Source organism: Geotrypetes seraphini, chromosome 4 (genome assembly GCF_902459505.1).
Source record: "Geotrypetes seraphini chromosome 4, aGeoSer1.1, whole genome shotgun sequence".
NCBI classification, from domain to species: domain Eukaryota; kingdom Metazoa; phylum Chordata; class Amphibia; order Gymnophiona; family Dermophiidae; genus Geotrypetes; species Geotrypetes seraphini.
The window spans coordinates 188,262,359-188,285,244 of record NC_047087.1 but is presented as its reverse complement, the minus strand read 5'-3'; the positions used below and the strand labels follow the sequence as shown (position 1 = coordinate 188,285,244).

General features: G+C 49.1%; 1 protein-coding gene across 4 annotated transcripts in view; it reads right to left on the bottom strand.

Annotated features, from left to right (window-relative positions):
* Positions 1-22,491, bottom strand: part of SPOCK2 (SPARC (osteonectin), cwcv and kazal like domains proteoglycan 2) — a 285,541-nt gene extending 263,050 nt beyond the window's left edge. The window contains exon 1 of one of the 4 annotated variants that reach the window (XM_033943705.1): positions 22,042-22,491. In XM_033943705.1, coding sequence (XP_033799596.1) covers positions 22,042-22,218 — 177 coding nt within the window. In that variant the 5' untranslated portion in view covers positions 22,219-22,491. The remainder of the gene's footprint in view (positions 1-22,041) is intronic. The other 3 variants (XM_033943707.1, XM_033943708.1, XM_033943709.1) reach the window with 3 other exon arrangements.
* Between the last annotated feature and the right edge of the window lie 395 nt (positions 22,492-22,886).

Genomic DNA, 22,886 nt, shown 5'->3' with positions numbered 1-22,886 from the left:
CCCCACCACCAAATTTCCCCATCCCGCCTTAGCCGGCTACTTTTTCATGGCACCCGGCTGGAAAAAATTTCTGGGAAGAACACTGCAGTTGTAAGTCTTCAGGCAGCCACTGCGCAGCGCAGGCCTGCCCTGGAAGTAAAATGAAGTGCTCCGGGGCGGGCTTGCTCATTGACACAGCAGTTGCTCGAAGATTTAAAATTAGAACACCAGGAAGTGGGTGGGTGGGTGGAAAGTATGAGTTCACCCTAGTGCAGGCCACAGTGAGAGCCTTATTGGGCCGCAAGTGACCCATGGGCCATATGTCGTGCAGGGTTGCATTAAAGAAATAAGAATAAAACAGGCATGCAAACATATCATAGTGACACAAAAAGAGAGAAAGCAAGCATACCTGCCACATGGTTGCAAAGCAGTATCAAGGAGTCATGCAAATAGTACAATTGTAGTCATCTGGGATGGGTGAAATAATGAGATAACCTCTGTCCTCTATTCATTCTAAGTAAATCACTCAGCAGTGCTGCCGCAAAGAGTGAATGTCTATCTGCCATTATTTGCCATAGTACTATGCTATGTTTTATAATGGCATGAATGATGTTTCAAGAAGGAAAAAGGGGGAAGGAAAGAAGGGGGTGGAAGGAAAACTAATGGCTCCCAGAAGCAAAGAATGTGTGGCAGAAAATCAAACAGAGCAGATACTACACCAGAGCATATGGGAAACCACTAAGTTTACTGAAGCAAAAAAAACCTCTTGTTTTGCCTTAGGAGACCGATGCACCAAAATGTGCTAGCATCAGCCATTAACACAGGTTAATTAGTTCAAAAATTAATAGCCCATGTTAATGGCACATAAATGAGATTTGCATTAATTTCTTAGTGTTAATGTTAGCAGGTTAACACAGACATTACAGCAAAAAAAGTAAAACTTAACTATTTCCTGAAGGTGTCATCAAGATTTTTGCATTAATGCATCTGCTTTCACTTTTGTGTATTTTAATGCAAATAAGGGGGAATGGGACTTATACTGCCTTTTTGTGGTTTACATATATGCAGGTACCATACTTATTTTGCACCTGAGGCAATGGAGGATTAAGTGACTTGCTCAGGGTCACAAGAAGCAGCGTTGGAATTTGATTCCACAACCTCAGGGTGCTGAGACAGCAGTTCTACAACTAGGCCATGCCTCACCTCTAACTACTATACTACTAATTATTTCTATAGCACTACCAGACAATCGCAGTGATGTACAGAGTCACAAAGGAGACAGTCCCTGCTCAAAAGGGCTCACAATCTAAACATACAAGACAGACAAACAGGATGCCAAGATGGGGATACAGTTAGGGGGGGTGCTGTTTAGGGTGGTGAGCAAAGGACAGAGGGGAGTAGGTTTATGGATTGAAGGCTAAATCAAAACGGTGGGTTTTCAGTTTGCTTTTAAACAAGGGAAGGGGTGTGACAGACAAACTCAGGTAGTTTATTCCAGGCATACAAGGCAGCTAGATGAAAGGAATGAACAGCTAGATTCACAAAACAAACTGATCATGTACCGATCGGTTTGCGACCCCTTTTGCGACCAATTTCCCTCCTGCAAAATTCACTAACCTCTCCTGCAATCCGCTTTGAATCCGTGCATGCAAATGAGGAGAAACACATGCAAAGTGGACAGGGACGCGATTTACCAAACAAATTTTTTTAACCTACTGGGCTTGCTGATCAACCCAAGAAGCGACTGCTGGGGACCAGTCGAAAACATCTTTCCGACTCTCCAGCTCCATAGAAGCCCTGCTCTCTGTTGCCCCGAATCTCTCCTGCCTGCCACCCCGATGCTCATCCCCGAATCTCTCCTGCCTGCTCTGCTGCATCGCCCCCCCTGCTCTGCCCAGATCTCTCCAGCCTGCTTGCCTCAAATCGCCACCCTGCTTGTCCCTGGTTTTCTCCTGCCCTTCCCTGCACTGCAAGCCCGTGGTTTTATTTAAGCGAGTTAAAACCACGGGCTCGCTGAGCTAAAGAGGTGGGTTTTTTTTAATGTTTTTAAGTAACGGCTCGGACGGGTCTAGACACATGCGCAGACATCTACAGATGGTCTGCGCATGTGGCGGGATCGCACACCAGGGATCCATGGCGGCAGATGGGGCATTCCTCTGATCGCCCCCATCTGCATTTTCAACTTTGAAGAATCCATCGGACCTGCCCGGATCAGAAACAGGTCGGCCCCGATCGGGCAGGTTTGTGAATCTAGCCCGAAGTTTGGAATTGAAAGTGAAGGAAAAGGGTAAAGATAAAAGCAGCTTATCTGAGGAATGGATGGAGTTCTCAGGAAGGCTTATAAGGAGAGATAAGAGAGGAGAGATACTGAGGGGCTGTGGCATGAACACACTTGTAGGTTAGTAATAAGAGTTTGAACTGTATGCAGAGGCGGATAGGGAACCAGTGAAGTGATTTGAGAAGAGGGGTAAGGTGAGTGTAGCGAGGTTGCTAGTAGAAAAATCGTGAGATGATCTGCATGGTTTTCCATCTTACTAGCATAACTTTTTGTTAAAACTCTGACAAGCTAATTAGTGCATATTAAAAGCTGACAATGTTTAAACATGTCCAATACTTGTAAAAACATTAGTGAACTTTTAGTGTCATCTAGAAATGAAACAGGAATCAAAGAGAAAAAGGGTGGAGCTGCATTTGTTACATTTGAATTTTCAATTCATTTGTTCAGAATTTTTGCAGCTCTGCTATGATCTATATCTATACGCTATACGAGTGATTTTCAATCCAGTCTTCAGGGACCACCTGGCCAATCTGGTTTTCAGGATATCCACCATGAATATTTTTAGAGATACATTTACATGCACTGCATTCTTGGTATGCAAATCTTTCTCATACATATTCATGGTGGATATCCTGAAAACCTGATTGGTCAGATGGTCCCTGAGGACTGGATTGGAAACCATTGCTCTATAGTATTTTGTTTAAAGCAGGCTTGTCCAAGTTCAGCCCTCAAGGGCTGCAAACAGACTAGGTTTTTCAGAATGAATATACATGAGAGAGATCTACATATAGAGGATGTAATGAGTTTACAAATCTTTCTCATGCATATTCATTAGGAATATCCTGAAAACCTGGCCTGTAGTGGCGTAGTAAGGGGGGAGGAGACCTGCCCTGGGTGCCATCTTTGCGGGGTGCACCAGCGCCTCTCCTCCTCTCTGCCCCTGCATACCCAACGTTTACCAGGATGAGAAGCATCTTCCACTTGCTGCTCGTGCTGGCCTTGGCTTCCTTCTGATGTCACTTCCTGGTCACGGGACCAGGACGTGATGTCAGAAGGGAGCTAAGGCTGGCAGGAGCTGCAGGTGGAAGATGCTGCTTATGCAGGTGAACATTTCAAGAGGTATGTGGGGGTGGAGGGGGGCGCTCAAGCAGCAGGGAAAGAGTTGGGGGGGGGCGCAAGGCACATCGATGCATAGTGCCACCACCCTGAGCGCTAACCTCTCTCGCTGTCTGTAGCTCTCCAGGACTGAACTTGAACAAGCCTGATTTAAACTCACATTGAAAGACTCAGTACTAAGTTGTGTTAGGTGTAGGAATTACCTCACACAAACAGTTACCGCAGCGCATTCAGTATTAGCATATGGGCATGGGTAGGAACAATGATACTTCAAGAGGTGCACCTAATTGAATCAAACATTATCTGCCATGCACTTCAAGAGCAGTACCTCTCAATATCTGCATGGTAGCTCTCCCCGAATGCTAGAAATACCCCTGCTAGTTAACATAGAGGATCAGCTATTTCTGCATGTGAATTTTGGCAATTAGCATGAGGTAACTACAAAACCTTAGCAAAACGGTGTAGGTTTGGTTTTTTTGTCAGAGCACCTTTAGGATACAACCAATGACTGAAAGCTGCCACCATCTTTCGTATTTACCAATTGGCCAAGGGTGATTTCTTACTCCAATGCTGCATTTAAAATGCCAATAAACAAGGAAATCTGCAGTAGAGAATGACATGGGGTCAAATTTGTCCCCATCCCCGCAGGAACTCAATTTCCCCGTGAGTTTTGTTGCTGTCACTGTCCTGTTCCTGTAAGCTCTACCTTAACTACACAAGCCTCGAACACACATGATTTTAAAGTGTTTGAGGCTTGTGCAGATGAGGACAGAACTTACAGGAAACGAATGCGTGGGGATGGGAAAATGAGTTCCCACAGGGCCGGGGGAAAAATTTGCCCCCGTGTCATTCTCTAATCTGCAGATAAAGAGTCCTGGAAGTTTATTTAATAGTTGCTCAAATGTTCTAAAAGCCCAGGTACAACATATAAATTCACGATAAAATCTGCATCCTGTCATCTGACACAGAGTTCTGCTCTTGGGTTTGTCATTCGTTAACAGGACATAGTTCTAGAACACTAATCCTTTGAAGATTATGAGACTGATGGAACCAACACAAGAATTATGCAGACATGAGGCTCTTTTTGTGATCTTCTCAAAACCACGTAGGTCCCTTCTTTAGATGAGACAAAATTAATCCCAATACTGCATGTCAAACAAGGGCTGCACCACAATTCTGAGCATCAAAAGGGAAGCTAAGGCTATTATCTCCCATGCAGCCCCTCATTGTTTGTTCATAGACAGAAAAAGAAAAGAGGCAGAGCTGTCTCTGTGCTACAAGAATCCTTATGAAAGACATCTTCACTGAGTAACTGAATGCGGCAGGGAGGAGTAAGTGCCGGCAGCCAGTGCCTTCAATGCTGAATTTGTTACCAGAGGAAGAAAGCAACATCTGAGGCTGGATTCAGAGCTGTAGAGATATTCATACAGTGTCAGTCCTGAGAGACCTTATCTTTTAATCAGTATTGCATTTTTTTATCATTCCATTTTGGTCTGTAGTAATATGCACTATTTCATGAACCCTTAATAGCACATACTACTACTATGTATCATTTATATAGCGTTGAAAGGTGTACACAATGCTGCTGTACATTTTTACATTTATAGACAGACCCTGCTCAGAAGAGCTTACAGTCTAACTTGGACAGACAGATATGACATATGGTGTTGGGGATGCACATACTATGGAGAAATTAAATACATGGAAAACGAAGTCCACAACAAAATGAAATAAAGTGAAAATGTCCTGCCTGCACACTTTTATTTATTGGGGTCATTATTTGACCATGCTGTTTCCTCTCCGATGACATAGCTATGGGTGGGCTTGGATAGGCTGAAGCCAACCCACTATGGGCTTAGGCCAATCCAAAATCAGTGCTCTGTTGGTGTAGCGGATCCTCGCTGTTGGCGAGGATCTGCAAGCCCCGACAGCTAAATACCTTCTACCAGCAGAAGGAACACTTACACCCTGTACAAATAGCAGCAGTGTTCTTGAGACACTGCTGCTCCATCCATTGCGCGCACTCAGTTTGCATATGCAGAGGCTGGCCATGTTAGCGGTTTGAGGACACTGCCGCCGGCCACACCGGATATAAGTGTTCCTTCTGCCAGGAGGAAGTCTTCATCTGGCAGGGCTTGCGAATCCTTGCTTAATTTTGTGGTTAACCATTTTGTGTTGTTAATAAGATTATATTGAAAAGATCACGTGACGCCATGCTGCGGGACAGACGCTAGTCTGTGTCTCTCCCGCGGCCCTCCGCAGATTCCCCTCCCTCTTCGGGCACTCTTCGGATTTTGAGGCGCCGGCCCGGACCCTCCGATACCTCCCCTCCTCCGGACGCGGTGGGCGAGTTTCGGGCCGATTTCGTCGGGGCGTGTAGCAGGAATCGGCCCGCAAAGAAACGGACCGCGGCAAGCAGGGGGAGGTCAAGATGGCGGCGCTGCCATGCCCTGGAACAGCTACGGAATCCTGTCTGCGGCTGGCTGTAAGGAAGCATGTCCGTCCCTGAACCGAGGGGAACTTAGGAGAGGGGAGGTTTGCAGCTGCATCCAGCTTTACTAAAACGAAAAATAACAGGAGCCACGTGGAGAAGGGTGCTGCACTGGGGTTGGACTCGCTGGTAAGGATTTCCCAGTGTACTTCTGAGAGAGATCGTGCTTGGTCACAGAGAGCTAGGATCACAGAATTTAATCGCCTCTCCAGTGAGCAGTCTTGGATCCGTGAAGTTGTGCAGCGAGACGGACGCTAGTCTGTGTCTCTCTCTCCCGCGGCCCTACGCAGCTTCCCCTCCCTTTTTGGGCATTCTCCGGCTATTGAGCCTTTGGACCGGACCCTCCGATATCTCCCCCCCTCCGGACTCTGTGAGTGAGTCTCGGGCCGCTTTTGCGGTGGTATGTCGCTGAAGTCGGCCCGCAGAGAAAAGGACCGCGGCAAGCAAGGGGAACTCAAGATGGCGGCGCCGCCGAGTCCTGGAGCAGCTACGGGGGGGCCGGCTTGGATAGCTGAAATCACGGCCGGAGTTACGGCGGCGATGGAGCTCATGTTGGAACAAAAGCTCCTGCCGTTGGATCACAAGCTGGCGGTGGTCCAGGCTTCGCTGGATGCTATGGGCCAGGAGACGGCGGCGTTCCGGCAGCGGGTGAGCGATGTGGAGGATAGCCTGCAGCACGTGGAGGATGTCCAGACAACACAGCAGCGCCTTATTTCTGCTCTCGAGGATCGCATTGAGGACCTGGAAAATAGATCACGCCGGTCCAATTTGCGTTTTATCGGATTTCCAGAGGCTGTAGCGGAGCGGGACTTGAGAGGCACGCTGGAAGCTTGGTTAGCTGCCTCCGTTACCTTTCCTGCGGATCTCGGCCCGCTTCGTATCGAGAGGGCGCATCGCCTGGGTCTCAGTTCAGCTCATCAGGCCCGGCCACGGGTGGTAATAGCAAAGATCTTGAACTATGCTCACAAACAGTCTATTCTTCAGGCGGCTCGGGGCGAGCGCGTTCTCACCTATCAAAACGGCAGGGTGCTCTGTTTTCAGGACTATTCTACGAAAGTGGCTCAGCAACGGCGGGCATTTGCTCCGGTGTGCTCTACGCTGGCGGCTCGCCATGTTCGCTTCGCCCTCCTCTACCCGGCGAGGTTGAGGGTCCATCACAATGGCACTACTCAGTTTTGTTCTACCGTAGCGGAGGCGCAGAGCATGTTGGATGCGTGGAATGTGGACCTGCCTTCTACTAGTGCCGCTGGTGTGATCTCCTCTACTGCTGGTCCGGCTTGATGGCTGCCGGTCTTCAGAGACACTCTTTCTTCTGGAGTTGGTGCAACTCTGGTCTCCTTCTTGGATCTTTGTCAGGTCCTTGGATGGCCCTGTGCGGCTATGTCTTTGATGGTGGCGCCGCTCGGATTTTGTGCTTCCAGATGCTACGGTGTCCCTGGACTTTTGCTGGATTTCTCTCTTCGGAGCTCCTCATTCTTCTGGCTCGACTACAACTTGGGACTCCTTCTTGGATTTGGCTGGGACCTTGGTTGGACTTCGGTCTTTGACTGGGGCGCTGCTCAGCTTCTGTGCTTTTGACTTTCAGCGGTCTCCAGGCCCTTGGATGTGTGGGGCTTTCTTGTTTATTACGGGTGGCCGGGGCCTCTCTCTACCCCTACGCGGCCCAGGCTGTGTTGGGTGGACGGTGGCCTGGATTCATCTTTTGGAGCGGGTGTTGTTGAGCTTGTTGACTGGGGTGAGGGGCGTGCATGGGGACGAGTGGTTGGCGGCGTGTCTGATGCGATGGGTGCGGAGGGGGGGAGGAGAGTTTGAGTGGGGGTTTTGGGGTTCCTGTTGAGTATGAGTTTTGGGGTTCTTGGTTTTCATTCTCAAGGGATATTAGGGGGTGGATAGGGTCTGGGATTAGGTTCCTTTGGGTCGGGGGGCCCTTCCTGGGACACTGAGGCATTATATGAGGCTGTCTTGAGATTGGGAGATGGGTTCTAATTCTGCAAGGTTGCTCTTGGGGGTTTGTCCAGTTCTCTTCGCTATTTTGGGGGGGGTTTCTGTGGAGGGGGCGTCTGTAGTGATTGGGTTCCTGTGGGGACCAGAAGGGTTGGGGTGGATGGGATGGGAGGAGTTTAGTGGGGTAGGATTGGTCTGGTTGGGTTTGGGGGTTGGGTTGGGGTGGGTGGGGGGTGGGGGTGGGTTGGTGTTGGGGGGGAGGGGAGGGTGGGGTGGGGAGGGTTGTTGTTCTTGTTTCATGGTGACCGCAGGCACTGGCTTCCGCAGGACTGTGGCCTTAGGAGGGGGGCTTGCTGGGACGCCTCTTCCTAGGCTTTTGAATTTTTGGATTCCTTGTTGGGTATTTTTGTTTCATTTTTATGTCCCTTAAGTTATTATCTTGGAATGTGGGGGGCATTCATTCCCCAATAAAGCGACAGAAGGTGCTTCGACAGCTGCGGAGGAGCCGGGCGGACGTGGCCTTTTTGCAGGAGACGCATTTGACAGCTGCGGAGCATGCCAAACTGCGAACCTGGTGGGTGGGGGATGTCCTGGATTCCCCGGCGTTGGGTAAGAGGGCTGGAGTGGCTATTTTGGTGGGTAAACATCTTCATTTGGAGGTACAGACTGTCCTTAGGGACCCGGAGGGTAGGTATGTGATAGCCTCGGTTAGTTTGAACTCTAAACCTTACATTCTCTGCAACCTTTATGCTCCCAATAGCCCGGGCGTGGGTTTTTTTCATCATTTAGCAGACCTTTTGTCGGTCTATGGAGATGTTCCTCTGTTGGTGGGGGGGGATTTCAATGAGGTGGCGGATCCTCTTTGGGATAGATCGTCGGGGGTGGGGAGGGAATCTCGGAAATCTGCTACTGGAATTGAGATTCTTTGTGCTTCCCTTGACTTGGTGGACGCCTGGAGGGTCTTGCATCCCTTGGAGAAGGATTTCACTCACGTTTCTCGGGCCCATGCTTCCTTATCTCGTATAGACTATATTCTCTGTTCCCGCTCTGTGTTTGCAGAGATCGTAGAGTCTACGCTGGGGCCTATTGAGGTATCGGACCATGCTTGGGTGGCGTTGGTATGGCAGTTATCTCGGACGCCGGGGACCCCTCGGGGTTGGCGCTTTCCTTGCCACCTTTATCGTGATAGTAAATTTCACGAACATCTGGTAGCCCGGTGGCGCTCTTTTCAGGATACCAATGCAGCTCATTTTGGTACTCCTTCGTTGGCTTGGGAGACGGCAAAGGCGGTCCTTCGGGGTGAGATTATTTCCTATGCTAGTTTTCAGCGGAAAGCGCGCACGCGAGAGCTGCTTCGGCTGGAGAGACTGGTTTCTTCTCTCCGTCGACGCTACGGCACCACTCGGGCACTCCCGGATAGGGCTAGATTGCTGGAGGCTCAGTGTTCGCTTAATTCTCTGTTACACCAATACGCTCGTCGGTCTATGGAGCATTATAGGTATCATCTTTATCGCTTTGCGAATAAGAGTAGTACGTTTCTTGCAAAGCTAGTTCGACAGCAGCGGGGTAGTTCGCGTATTGCTTCTCTGCAGACGCGGAACTCGGAGATAGTGCATACTGATGGAGACATCAACAGGGAGTTGCGGGATTTCTTTGAGAACTTGTATTCTGCTCCCTCTGACCCTCTGCTAGATGGGGAGGTATATTTGGCTGGTCGGGATCTCCCGACTCTTTCAGCTTCCTCTCGGGAGCAGTTGGAGGCGGAGGTTACTGCAGGGGAGATTGAGCGGGAGATCCAGGCTAGCGCTTTGGGTAAGTCTCCTGGCCCGGATGGGCTACGTAGCGAGTTTTATAAGATATTGCGAGCTGAGGTGGCGCCTTTGTTGGCTTCGGTGTTTAACGAGGCGGTCGGCTTGGGGGAGCTCCCTCGCCACTTGAATGTAGCACAGATTATTGTTCTGTTGAAACCGGGGAAGGATTCGACAAGACCCGAGTCGTACAGACCGATCTCTTTATTGAATTTTGAGGCTAAGCTTTTTGCTAAAGTTTTGGCCACCCGTCTTGCCTTGGTACTCCCGAGTCTTATTTCTGATCAGCAAGTGGGTTTTGTGAAGGGCCGTGCGATTGCTAAAAATGTCCGCCGTATATTGGCGGCTTTGGAGCGGACTGCACAGGATCAGGTGCCTTCTTTGATGATCAGCTTTGACGCCGAGAAGGCCTTTGACCAGGTAGATTGGGGCTTTATGTTTGAGGTCCTGCGAGTGTACGGTCTCGGCCCCTGGTTCATTCAGGCAGTGCGGACTCTTTATGAAAACCCGGTGGCCCGTGTGTGGGCCAATGATACCCTTTCTGATCCTTTTCCAATTTGTAGGGGTACTCGCCAGGGATGCCCCCTTTCACCTTTGTTGTTTGTCCTGACTCTGGATCCTCTCATTCGGGATGTGCAGGGTAACCCGGACATTATGGGAATGGTCGTGGGGGCTCATCATTTTAAACTGGCGGCTTTTGCCGATGACCTCTTGGTTTATTTGACGGATCCTCGGGCCTCCCTCCCTGCTCTTTTGGAGTGTTTTCGTGAATATGGGGATTTTTCTGGTTTCCGTTTAAATAAGCAGAAGTCGGAGGCTATGGCGTCTCCGGAATCTTTGCGGGTGGAATGGGGGCCGGATTTTCCTTTGCGCTGGGCGGGATCCTCTTTTCGATACCTTGGTATTTTGTTGTCTATGGATGTCTCCGCGCTTTACCGTTTGAATGTTGATCATTTGTTGCAGGGAACTAAGGGGCTTTTACGGCGCTGGTTGAATCTCCCTCTTTCCTTGATGGGCCGTGTTCATCTTTTTCGCATGATTATCTTCCCGAAATGGTTATTTGTCATGCAAACGCTTCCATTCTTTCTTTTGGAAAAAGATATCTTGGGTCTTCAGAGACTGGTGATTTCATTTTGCTGGGGGGGTAAGAAAGGTAAAATGCATTGTTCTTTCCTTCAGGGGTCCTGGGCACAGGGAGGATTGGGTCTTCCCTCGATTCGTTTGTATAATTTGGCATGCTTGCTTCGGCATGTCCGGGATTGGCTTTTTCTTGGCTCTCAGCATACTGATCGGGAGTTGGAGGTTGATTATTTCTTTCCGTGGGCTCTGCCTTATCTTTTACAGTGGGACGGGAAGGTGCGATTGGGGCCGGGGGCCCGTAGCTGCTTGGTGGAGCCGCTTCGTCGGGCTTGGAGATGTGTTTCGCGGATGTGGGGTCACTCGTCTTTTAGTTCTGTTCTGCTGCCCATAGTGGGCAATGCGGCCTTCAGTCCGGGTCAGGACAATGTTGTTTTCAAACGGTGGGCGAGGAAGGGACTCCGAACTTTGGAGCAGTTTCTACAGATGGATGGTAGCGCTGTTCCTTTTTTGACTCTCCAGGCGTCCTGGTCTTTGGGGGCGACGGATCGGTTTGCTTATATGCAGCTCTCCCATTATGCAGCCTCCTTGCCCAGGGCCTCATTGACCCAGTCTTTTGCTATCACTGTACGCGATTTTTTCTTTGATGCTCAGTGGGATTGGCTTTCTATCTCTCAATATCATCGCAGATTGGTGGCTCTGCAGCCTCGGCGGGATTATCAGCGGCTTTTGGCATCTTGGGCCCGGGACCTGGGATGTCGCCCGCGGGTGGCGTCCTTGGCTCCTCTGGTGCGCCGGATACCTCGGGTGGTGCAGAGCGCCGAGCTCCGGGAATGTCACTTTCGGGTTTTACATCGGGGATATGTCTCTCAGCAGCGGGCCTTTTATTTCGGATGTGCCCCTACGGCTATTTGTCTGAAATGTCACCGGGTGGATAATTCTTTGGCACATGGGGTGTGGCTGTGTATTTCAATTTCTGCCTTTTGGATGGAGGTACGCTGTTATTTGGAATCTTTGGTTGGTTATCGGCTCCCCTCATCGGTGGAAGGGACTATTTTTTTGGCGGAGGGCTATTTAGGCGGCCTTTCTGCAGGGGATAGCCAGCTCATTCGTAAGGGATATATTGTGGGAATGAAATGTATTCTTACTCATTGGCTTCAGGACTCCCCGCCCACCATCTGGTATTGGCGCAATAAATTGCATCTTTTAATGGTCTGGGAGTCTATGTCCGCTCGGTTCTCTGGATCTCGGAGCAAGCTTTTTCTGTCTGTTTGGGCTTCTTATTTGGATACTCTGCCCCCTGTGATAAAGAGCCAGGTGGTCAATCGCTTGCGGAAGCCAGTTGCCCCCGTCTTGCCAGTGGGTTGAGGGGGGGGTTTTGGGGGTGGGGGGTGTTGGGATGGAGCGGTTGGGGGGTTGTGTCTAGTATGGATTTGGAGGGCTCCAGGCTATCAGAGTACAGGCCTGGACTCTCGCTGATATCTGAGATTTCTAGTTGGGTGTTACCATGTTAATCTGTATTGTGGCATTGTACTGAGAAAATGATTGTGTTCTCTCTGTTCTGTGTATATCTTTCATGTTGGTGAATAAAAAAGTTTATACTAAAAAAAAAAAGATTATATTGTGTGTATAAATGAAAAATGAATGGAATAAATGGTATTACAATTAGTACTATTATTGTTATGGGGCGGGGTCAGAAGCAGAGCTTGGGCAGGGGTTGGGGCGGAGCTTTGGGCCCCTCCAAACAAAAAAGCTTCTATAAATTTTAGTAAGCGAAATATATCAGCTTTAGCTTCCACCTCTTGCTGGAATGAGAAATACATTTCACTTGGCATCTAGCAGGGCTTGCAGATCCTTGCCAGCTTCTTTTGGCTTAGGGAAGGGGAGGGAAGGTGTGAGGAGAACAGAGGAAGAGTTGGATTTTCAGGCCCACCCTCTCTGGGCTCAGGCCCACTCTAAATCAGGCATCTGGCTACGGTGTCGGGACAAAAGAGCACGAGACAATCGAGCGCCGACAATACCAAGCAGACAATCACTTGCAGGACATCAGCACGCTGGACTTAAACTTAATTTTATTCCCCAATTTGAAGCCATTAGCTGGACCATTTTGGTCTTTGTAGATCGAGGCCCAGCAGTCTCAGGGGACGATGCACAAAACATTAACACGACTTTAACTCGGTTTTACCAGCCAAGTTATGCTCACATGGTTTCAGTGTGGGTATTAACTTGCGCTGAAATAATTATCACAGACCACATTAAAATGCACTTAAACTCATGCTAATGTGGTCATTAATTACCCTGTAGCTATGCTTAAAAAAAAATTCTCAAACACATGTAACAGGAAGCTTTTCATCTGGTCCAGGGAAGTGATTTTCAGCATTATATACAGAATTTATCCCTTTGAGGGAAATTCTATAAAAGGCACCTAACTTACCCCACCTTGTACAAAACTGTAGCGCGGTTTTTAGTGCCGGCCATAGCGGTGGTAACAGCTCTGACACTCATAGGAATTCTATGAGTAGCGGAGCTGTTACTGCCACAGCCAGAACTATAAAACTATGCTACGGTTTTGTAAAAGGGACGGTTAATTAATATATTGGCTTCAATTATGAGCTATCTACTATAATAAAATGCTAAGCGCACATGCTCACTCTTACCCTGTGTTCCCTGATCCCTGATCTGTCGGGCTGTGGCCGGCAAGAGTGCACATGCACGCTTACTATGGCACCACACAACAGCCATAAACGGCCTGCACCTTACCTTCTTGAGACCAATGGCCGACATGTCGCAATCCAGCTCGCGAGACACCATCGGGCCGCGAGGAGATGCGGATGGCGGTGGAGGGAAAGAACGCGGAGTCCTGCCATCGCCTTCCCAAGCCTCAACCGTCAGTCTCCTCCTTCCTGCCCGCCTCCAGCCTCTGCCCCTCATCATGGCAACTCGGCTTCACTCTTTTTTTTGGTTTTGTTATGTTTTTTTAAAAAAATTATATATAATCTTTAAAGTAAACTTTCCGTCCGGAACAAGTTGAGGTGGCGAGATTTAATTATTAGGAGCGCTAAGTTGAGAGGGAGAGGCGGGGGGAAACGTGGAAGTTCAGGAGAGATCCGCCTCTAATACGTCGCCAGGTGTGCTGTGACCCCCTCGCGTACGGACTGTCCCGCTAGACACGGCTTCGTGGCCTTGCCATGCTCTAATTCCCTCTGCCGCATCTCTGATGACATCATCAAAGATGCCAGCAGAGGAAATCAGAGCATGGGAAGGCCGCAAAGCAGCGTCTTTAGTGTGATGCGGCCGCTGCTGGAGCCAGTAGGTTTGACGGGCGTCTCGCAGTGGGAGGGTCAGTGGGGTCGGCTGCACGGCAGCGATAGTGGCAGTGAGGGGGAGAGGGTTCTACTGCACAAGGGGATGGCAGGCAGGCAGGCTGGCTTCGGAGGATGGGGGTGGGACAAAGTATGGAAGGCAGTGAGGGGGAGCAGAGAAGGGGTGCTGCTGGACAGGGGAGCAGGGAAGAGGTGTTGCTGGACAGGGGGAGCAGGGAAGAGGTGCTGCTGGACCGGGGGAGCAGGTAAGAGGTGCTGCTGGACCGGGGAGCAAGGAAGAGGGACAGAGGGAGCAGGGAAGAGGTGCTGCTGGACCAGGGAAGCAGGGAAGAGGTGCTGCTGGACAGGGGGAGCAGGGAAGAGGGACCAGGGGAGCAGGGAAGAGGTGCTGCTGGACCAGGGGAGCAGGGAAGAGGGACAGGGGGAGCAGGGAAGAGGTGCTGCTGGATTGGGAGAGCACGGAAGAGGTGCTGCTGGACCGGGGGAGCAGGGAAGAGGGACAGGAGGAGCAGGAAAGAGGGACAAGGGGAGCAGGGAAGAGGTGTGCTGGACCAGGGGAGCAGGGAAGAGGGACAGGGGGAGCAGGGAAGAGCTGCTGCTGGACAAGGGGAGTAGGGAAGAGGTGCTGCTGCACAGGGAAGTGGGGTGGGGGAGTGAAATGCTGCTGCACAGCAAAATGGAGGGTGTCAGCCTAGAGGCCTCTGGGAGATTATATCAATCTGACCCTGGCATGGGAAGGCAGATAGACCCTTAGTGCAGGGAAACTGTTTTAAGTAGCCCTGATTGATATATTTTAAGTTTCAAGTAGCCCTGCTTGAATCATGGCTAGCTAAAAGGTGTTAATGTCTGATTAAGAGGGTGCTTAGGACAATGGTGCACAGATCAAGCCAGAGACTTAATCCCATCACCATGCTTACAGGTATCTCACCCTCCTTAGCAATTAAATTAACCATTGTCTCAAACAGTTTACAAATTCTAAACAGAAAGATACTGGGGCATACAGGTTTCTATATTGAGCCAAGGTATAAAAGCCTGCTCTCTGCAACACACAGCTCTCTCTTTTTCTATGGAGCTATCAGGAGAGGGGTCTTCACTCTCTCTCTCTTTTTCTATGGAGCTATCAGGAGAGGGGTCTTCACTCTCCCTCTCTCTGTCTATCCTTCCCTTTATGGAACATGAAGCTTCCTAGAACTACAAGCTTCTATGTCCCTCTTTACCTCTGACCTCTGTAAGGCAGTGAGACTGCTTGCTCTCTGCTTAAGTATAATGCTCTCTGCTTAATTGTAATGCTTATAAATATTACTTTTCTGTAAGACTATTTCTATAATATATTCTTTATATAATCACCCCTGGCTGTGCTTCTTATTTGATTCTATCCCTAATGAAACTTCTGTGAAGGAACTGAACCTGGGACCTGGCGTTTGTCAGTACGCCTTTCACTTAACCCCTACCACCTAATATTGTGGGGGCCACTTTCAAACTGACAGAGGGGAGGGTATGCTTCTGCTGCTACTGCACAGGGAAGTGGAGTGGGGAGGGAAATGCTGCTGGTGAGAAAAGGGGGCTGGGGGGGTAAAAATGGGTTTGGAGCTGGGGCTAAAAATAGGGGACATGTGAGGGAAGGAGACTTTACTAGCACCCGTTAATGTAACGGGCTTAAACACTAGTTATTTAATATGCTCATAATTGAAAAAATGAAAATGAATTGGGTAACAGGCGCCTATCTTCTTGGCATGATTCTACTTAAGACAGGCTATCAATTGTAGTTCTAACCCTTCTTCCCTTTAGTTCCCGTTCGTCAATGTCTATAAAAAAATTTGTCATTTCCCCGATTTGTCTTTGTTTATATTGTAAATTAATTTGGTGTAGGGTTTTGGCATTTTTGTACACCACCTAGAAGGCTTGATTAGGCGGTATAAGAAATTTTAAATAAACTTGAAACTTGAAACTTTAGGGGTTGAGAAGGACTTAGGTGCCATTAGGCACAATTCTAAAGTACTTAAGTGCTTATAACATAGGCTTTTAAAACTCTGGCCTACATTGTAAACGCCTAATAATTATTCATTCAGTTTTAGCCCATTACTCATCCATACTTGCTAGCCATGCCATCCTTATTTCTGGGGCCCTCCTCAGTTCAGAGCCTATTCATAAATTTCACAGTCACATTTTTTTTTAAATCTTGCATTTCAATGAGGTGTAAGAAAGGAGTTGGCAGAGCGCTTGCACAACAGCCTGCTTGAACACTACCCACCCCAGACATGCATTCACCTTTTACTAATGCTGCCATTTTTTCCTGTCCTCCAGAGCTTCCAGTCCTGGCATGGGTTCTCCTTCCTAGTCCTGGCTGAAGGAGAGAGGATGCCAACAGCAACCAACAGGACACCACTAGCCTCCAGTGCATGTGTGCTTGCTCCCTGGTAGTCTCCCACACTGGACTGTAGCAGCTCTCTGCTGGGGAAAGATGTGAGAGGGAAAAGGAAGGTCTCTGGTCTCAGCCACAGCTGAGGAAGAAAAAGGCTCCAGCATGCCCTTGCTTCATTTCTTGGGGCCCGGGCACACCATGCCTAACAGTGAAGAGAGAGCGGAACTAGTGGCAACTCCCCCCCCCCTCCCCTCCCCCGGGGGATGTATTTGGTTCTGACTGGAGGCAAGAAAGGTACAGGCAGGTTGGTTCAAGTTTGAAGCACTCATTACCAGTTGTAGGTGGAGAAGGGAGAAGGGAAGCTCAGCTTAGTGGGACCACACAACAGCATTAGGGAAAGAAGACCCTGCCCTGCTCAATCTACCCGAGAAGAGAGAATAACAGTGAAAGGACACCTGTCCAACGCCTAGCTTTCTGTTACTACTACTACTGCTTGTCATTTATATAGCGTTGAAAGGCATATGCAACGCTGTACATTTTGGCATAGATGGTCCCTGCTCATAAGGGCTTACAATCTAACTTGGACAGACAGACACGACATAAAGAGTAGGGGCGCAGAACCTAAGGTGAGAAGAGTTAGGAGTCAAAAGCACTCTCAAAGAGGTGGGCTTTTAAACGGGCTTTGAACACTGCCAAAGACAGAGCCCATCATAGGGATTCAGGCAGCTTGTTCCAAGCATATAGTGCAGCAAGACAGAAATGACGGCATCTGGAGTTGGCAATTGAAGAGAAGGGCACAGATAGGACAGACAAACCAGCTGAGCAGAGCTCACGGGGGGGGGGGGGGGGTGGAGGGGATCATAGGGGGAGATAAGTGAAGAGAGATAGTGAGGGGCAGCTGAGTGAGTGCATTTGTAGGTCGGTCCTTCCACCTGCTTGCTCTAACTGAAACATGGATTTGCCCTGAAGAATCTACTGCAGCTGCTGCCCTCTCCCATGGTGGCTACCACTTCTCCCATACACCTTGCCCTACTGGTCGAGGCGGAGGTGTTAGGCTTCTTCTCTCTCCTTTTTGCAGATTCCAACCTCTTCACCCTTTATCCCACAGCCTTTCCTCATTTGAAGTCCACACCGTTCGCCTATTCACTCCATTACCTCTGCGGAAAGCGTTCATCTATCGCCCCCCTAATAAGTCCCCATCCTCCTTTCTCACTGAATTTGACTCCTGGCTTTTGGGCTTTCTTGAGTCATCTTCTCCTTCCCTCATTCTTGGGGACTTTAACTTTCACCCTGATGATCCCACTGACAAGTATGCTGCTAAGTTTCTTGTCTTAACTTCCTCATTTGACCACCAGATTTGCTCCCCAACTTCCACTCACCAGGATGGCCACTGCCTTAAGAACATAAGAAGTTGCCTCCGCTGGGGCAGACCAGAGGTCCATTCTGCCCAGTGGTCCGCACCCGCGGTGGCCCATCAGGCCTAATTGCCTGAACAGTGCCCCTGACTAACTTTGTAACTGCCTCTAATCCTATCCCTATAACCTACCTCTACTCTTATCTATACCCCTCAATCCCTTGACTTTGTCTTTTCCTCCAACTGCTCTCTCTCTAACTTCTTTACCTCACTGCTCCCCATCTCTGATCACTATCCGATATACTTCAACATTACTCTCCCCCACACCCAGTCACCTCCAAGAGGTTTCAAAATCTTCAAGCCCTCGATCCTTCCATGCTCTCATCCACTGTTTCACCTCTCCTTGCCTCCACTATGTTATCTAAGTCTGTCCACGAGGCTGTCTCATCGTATAATTCTATTCTCTCCTCTGCTCTGGACACCCTTGCTCACCCTGTTTCTCGCTCTGTCAGACGTACCAAACCTCAACCTTAGCTCACTCCCAGTGTCCGTTACTTATGTTCTTGCACCCGCTGTGCTGAGCACCTCTGGCTCAAATCTCGCACATGTACTGACTTTCTTCACTTTAAATTTATGATGACCTCCTTTAATTCTGCACTTACATAGGTCAAGCAAAACTACTACATCCAACTAACTCCTTCTTCCAACCCTCGTCGTCTTTTTGCCACGCTTAACTCCCTCCTCAAAGTGCCCCCACTTCTGACCCCCTCCTTCTCTCTCTCCCCAAATTATGGCTGATTACTTTCATGACAAGGTCTGCAAGATCGCCCTTGAGTTCACTACAAAGTCGCATCTTTCTCCCCTACCTACCATCTACTCTCCTGAACTTCAACCTCGCACCTCCCCTTCATTCTTCACCCAAACAGCTCAGGAAGCTTCTTCTGTCTGGCCCCACCCACTTGTTCCCCCATCAACTACTGCTGACTTTTCTGCCTTCTCTGTAATCAGAGAGGAAGAAACTGCACAATTTCTGTCCTCATCCAAGCCTACTATATGTCCCTCAAACCCTATTCCCACTCCTCTACTCGACCCCCATCTCACATACTGTTATCCCTCCCATATGCCATATTCTCAATCTATCTCTTTCCACTGCAACGGTCCCTGCTGCCTTCAAACATGCGGTGGTTAAACCACTTCTCAAAAAACCCTTGCTGGACCCCTCCTACCCGTCCAACTATCGCCCTGTCTCCCTTCTTCCATTCCTATCCAAGATACTGGAGCGTGCTATTCTCCGTAGCTGCCTGGACTTCCTTTCAACTCAACAGATTCTTGATCCTCTACAATCTGGTTTTCGCCTCAACACTCCACAGAGACTGCTCTCACTAAAGTCTGCAGTGACTTGTTCATCGCCAGATCTAAGGGCCTTTACTCTATCCTTATCCTTCTTAGGATAAGGATCTGCTCCTCCTCCTTTCTCCATCTCTGTAAATAATGCTGTAATTGTTCCAGTCTCCTCTGCTCACAACCTTGGAGTCATCTTCAATTCTGACCTCTCATTTTCTATGTATATCCAACATACTGCTAAGACCTGTCACTGTCTGCATGCAGTTTTGAGACAATTCCATAAACAGGTGCCCAGATAAGAAGTGCACCACTTGCGTGCATCATTGTCTCCAATAATTGGGAGTGACAAACATACATGCACTAGGCTCCATTCTGTCAGGTAGTGCCTAAGTGCTATAGTGCGTAACTGCAAGGGGGAATTCATGTGGGCAGAATAAAGATGGACCATGGGTATGTCACCAATTAACATGCCCAGTTTATGGAATACTATCAACTGTGCTCGTTGATTGATGAATCTAGATGTGCCTACTTTCGCCGCCCTTTGACCTTGTGTAGGTGCCCACCAAGTGGGTTTGCACTATTCTATGATGACTCAGGTGTGCCTTAGTACAATTACTGAATCGGCACCAAGCAGGTCCCATTGTGGTACCTACTTCTTGGCACCAAACTATAGAATTGCATTGATCAGGGATGTGCTGTAGAGAGTTGCGCGGGGACAGAAATCCCACCCATCCCCGCCAGGATCCTCTCCGTCCCCACCCATCCCCACAAGGAATTACCTCCATCCCTGCCCGTCCCCATAAAAAGCAGCAATTTCTTCTGACAGGATCATCAATTCCACAGTTTCTTTTGTTTGCGCTGCTGTTTTCCTTGTGGAATCTCTTTGGTGGAACACTTTTTTTGTTTTCTGTTCAAGTAATTAACTTATAAACCCCCTCTTTTACTAAGGCTGACGTGTCCATTATATTATCTGGACGAACCCTACTTCCAAAGCCTTCCATCCCCGTGGGAGTCCCGTTGGCTAGAGGGGGGTCCCTGTGGGAGTCCCGTGGGCCATAGGGGGGTCCCCGTGGGAGTCCCGTGGGTTATGGGGGATTCCCGTGGGACTCCCACGATCCCCGTTCCCATGCAGACCTCTAATGTGCTGCTTCAGGAGGCCATCTCCAGCTCTCCTGCACAGAGGCAGGAACCGCCTCCCAGTGGAGATGCAGACCTGATTCTTCATGGCTGTGAATTGGAGAGGCTCTGTATAATACTTAAGCTGAACTGCAGACTGGCATTGTCAAAGGAAGGGACCTGGGGTTCTTCTTGAACTATTTGAACTGGTAGAATACAGGGGAGGGAGGTTAACTCCCTGCAACCAGGCCTTATTAATGACACTGATACTTTATAAGGATGGCAGAGTAAAAGGATTAAACTTTCTGTTTGAAAAACAATTAGCAGGATGACAAATAGGGATAATCAGCATATGGTTTAGCTTGATCCTGGCCAGATAGCACAGAATAACGCTGTGGGGCCGCTACTCATTAGCTCCCAGCAGGACTAGCCATTCCACTACAATGCTCAAAGGTCAGACTGCCTGCAGAGGAGAGACTTGGAAAGAATACATCCTTGGTTGCTACTTCTGTTAGCCTCCCTCATCCCATGCTCCTCCTGCTGTGTCAGTGTAATGCATTCATAGGATTTCCAGTGCTGGAGGTACTGCCAAAGGAATCCACAGCTATTGGGGAAGAGTGATGCAGAACTACTGAGATATGAAAAAATATCCCCGACAGAAATGTATATTAAATCTCATGGCTTACAGAGGGGAGTGTCTGCTGTTCTCTGCTGCATACCTGAGGGAAGGAGGGGATTAGCTTCCCTTTATAGCAAGGTTGAGCTCCATCACCATCACCCTCAGGCAAAAAAAAACACCCCACTGGGGGAGGGGGTATTTAATATAAAAAAAAACCCAACATGCGTTCACCGAGAAGTATCTATGCATCAGGTTCAACCAATTTGAGCAGGTTTTATTTCTTTGCTGAAAGTAAATTGAGGCTGCCTATCGTGTAGGGCTCGGTTTTCATTTTCTTTCCAAAATGTGCTACCCCAGTATTTCTAGACATCAAGAAAAGCAATAAGCGTGAGGACTATCAAAGCGAGAAACAATGGAACCAGGAAACCGAGCCGGTCAATAAATAGCCGCAGTCTTTCCGCGCATAAAACGCGCAGCACGCGCGTCCTGCAGCTCTGTGGACCACCGGCGCATTAAAAAGCCTCCATCAGCACTTCCAACATGCATGCATTGGACCAATCAAATATTTAGTATCTAGTTCGTTGAAAGCTTAATCCTACTGGCGCAAAGTGAAAAAAAAAAAATATTCCAACCTCCTGATGAATCCGAGCTATAGAATTTCTTTTTCCAAACGTGATGTAATTATCAAGCTTGGCTAACATGAACCGCAGTGTGTCCTAATTTAAAAAAAAAAAATGTCCCCCCACCCCCCACCCCTCTATCTTAGATCTGATGCTTGCTGTCTGGATGTTTTGATTCATTAATGACTCGTGTGTTAGAAAATGAAAGGCGCAGGTGTGCCCTTTGACTGCCATCTCCTGCCTCCCTCGGATATATCATTAAGCCTTTGCTGGATATGGAAAGGCAATAGCGACCATCTCCGCGAAATTCTCTTTCTTTCTTTTTTTTTCTTTTTGCAAGCAGACTGTGAGAAAAAGCTACAAACGTGCAGACACTTCACCCAGTGCAAGCCTTGCACCATGCAATAATACACCTCCCTGCCCAGACGACAAGATGACTAGAAAGATAAGGCAAGAAGTAAATACAGTCACTAGGCAGCAATGTAGCTCTATCTTTTGCATACGTATATAGGCGGATATCATCTATATACATATTTAATCTGCTTCAGGTTTCTGTTTCTCAGTTTGCTTTGCCTGTCCCCTCGCCCAGCCACCCCCCAGCGAGACTCACATCTCGGAAGCGGTTCCAGTGCTTGATCTTGCCGCTGTACTGGGAGATAGAAGCCAGCCATTTCTCGTCCTCCATGAAGTTGCCGGGCGCCGGGGTTTGGGCTTCCCCCTTGGCGTCAGCCTGAGCCCGGGCCAGGGGCACGAGCAGGAGCAGCAGGAGGCTTCCCGGGAAGGGCATGGCTGAGCCCGGGACCCGACAGCAAGAAGAAGCAGGGAGCGTGTGCGAAGAGCTCGGCGCCTGCGAGGGAGCAGGAGGAGAGGCGGGGGAGGGAGGGGGGCGGAGGAGGGATGCGCGCGCGAGAGCGAGTTCAGCGCGCCTCGCTCATCGGGGTTGCACGAGAGCCGCAACGGCCCCTTTGCTCCCGCTCTCGCGCTTCGCCCTGCTCGGGTCACGTGGTCTACGAGCGCGACGTTTGCCCTCGACTTGGGAACTAGCCGCTTTCTGCCCTCTCCTCTAGTGCCATCAATGACTGAGCCGGTCTTTCACATCCGCCTCACGACTCAAGGGGCCATTTTAGTAGTTCTCCCTGATATTCAGTGGACTGGAGAGACTGAAATCTTAGGCTTTTAAAAATAAGGTTGCCAGCTGGTTTTCCAGCTCCACACAGTTGATTGGACCTGATTTATCCTATTGAATTCAGGAAGCTGTAGTTCTGATCACCAAATTGCAATTTAAATAAAATAGTAAAAATAGATAGCTATGGGCTCCTTTTACAAAGCTGCAGGTAGAGGTTTCTGCCTTGGGCTGGCGAGGTAAATGCTCCCATGCTCATACAATTCCTATGAGTGCTGGAGCATTTACCTCATCAGTCCACGGTCGAAACATCTACTGCAGCTTTGTAAAAG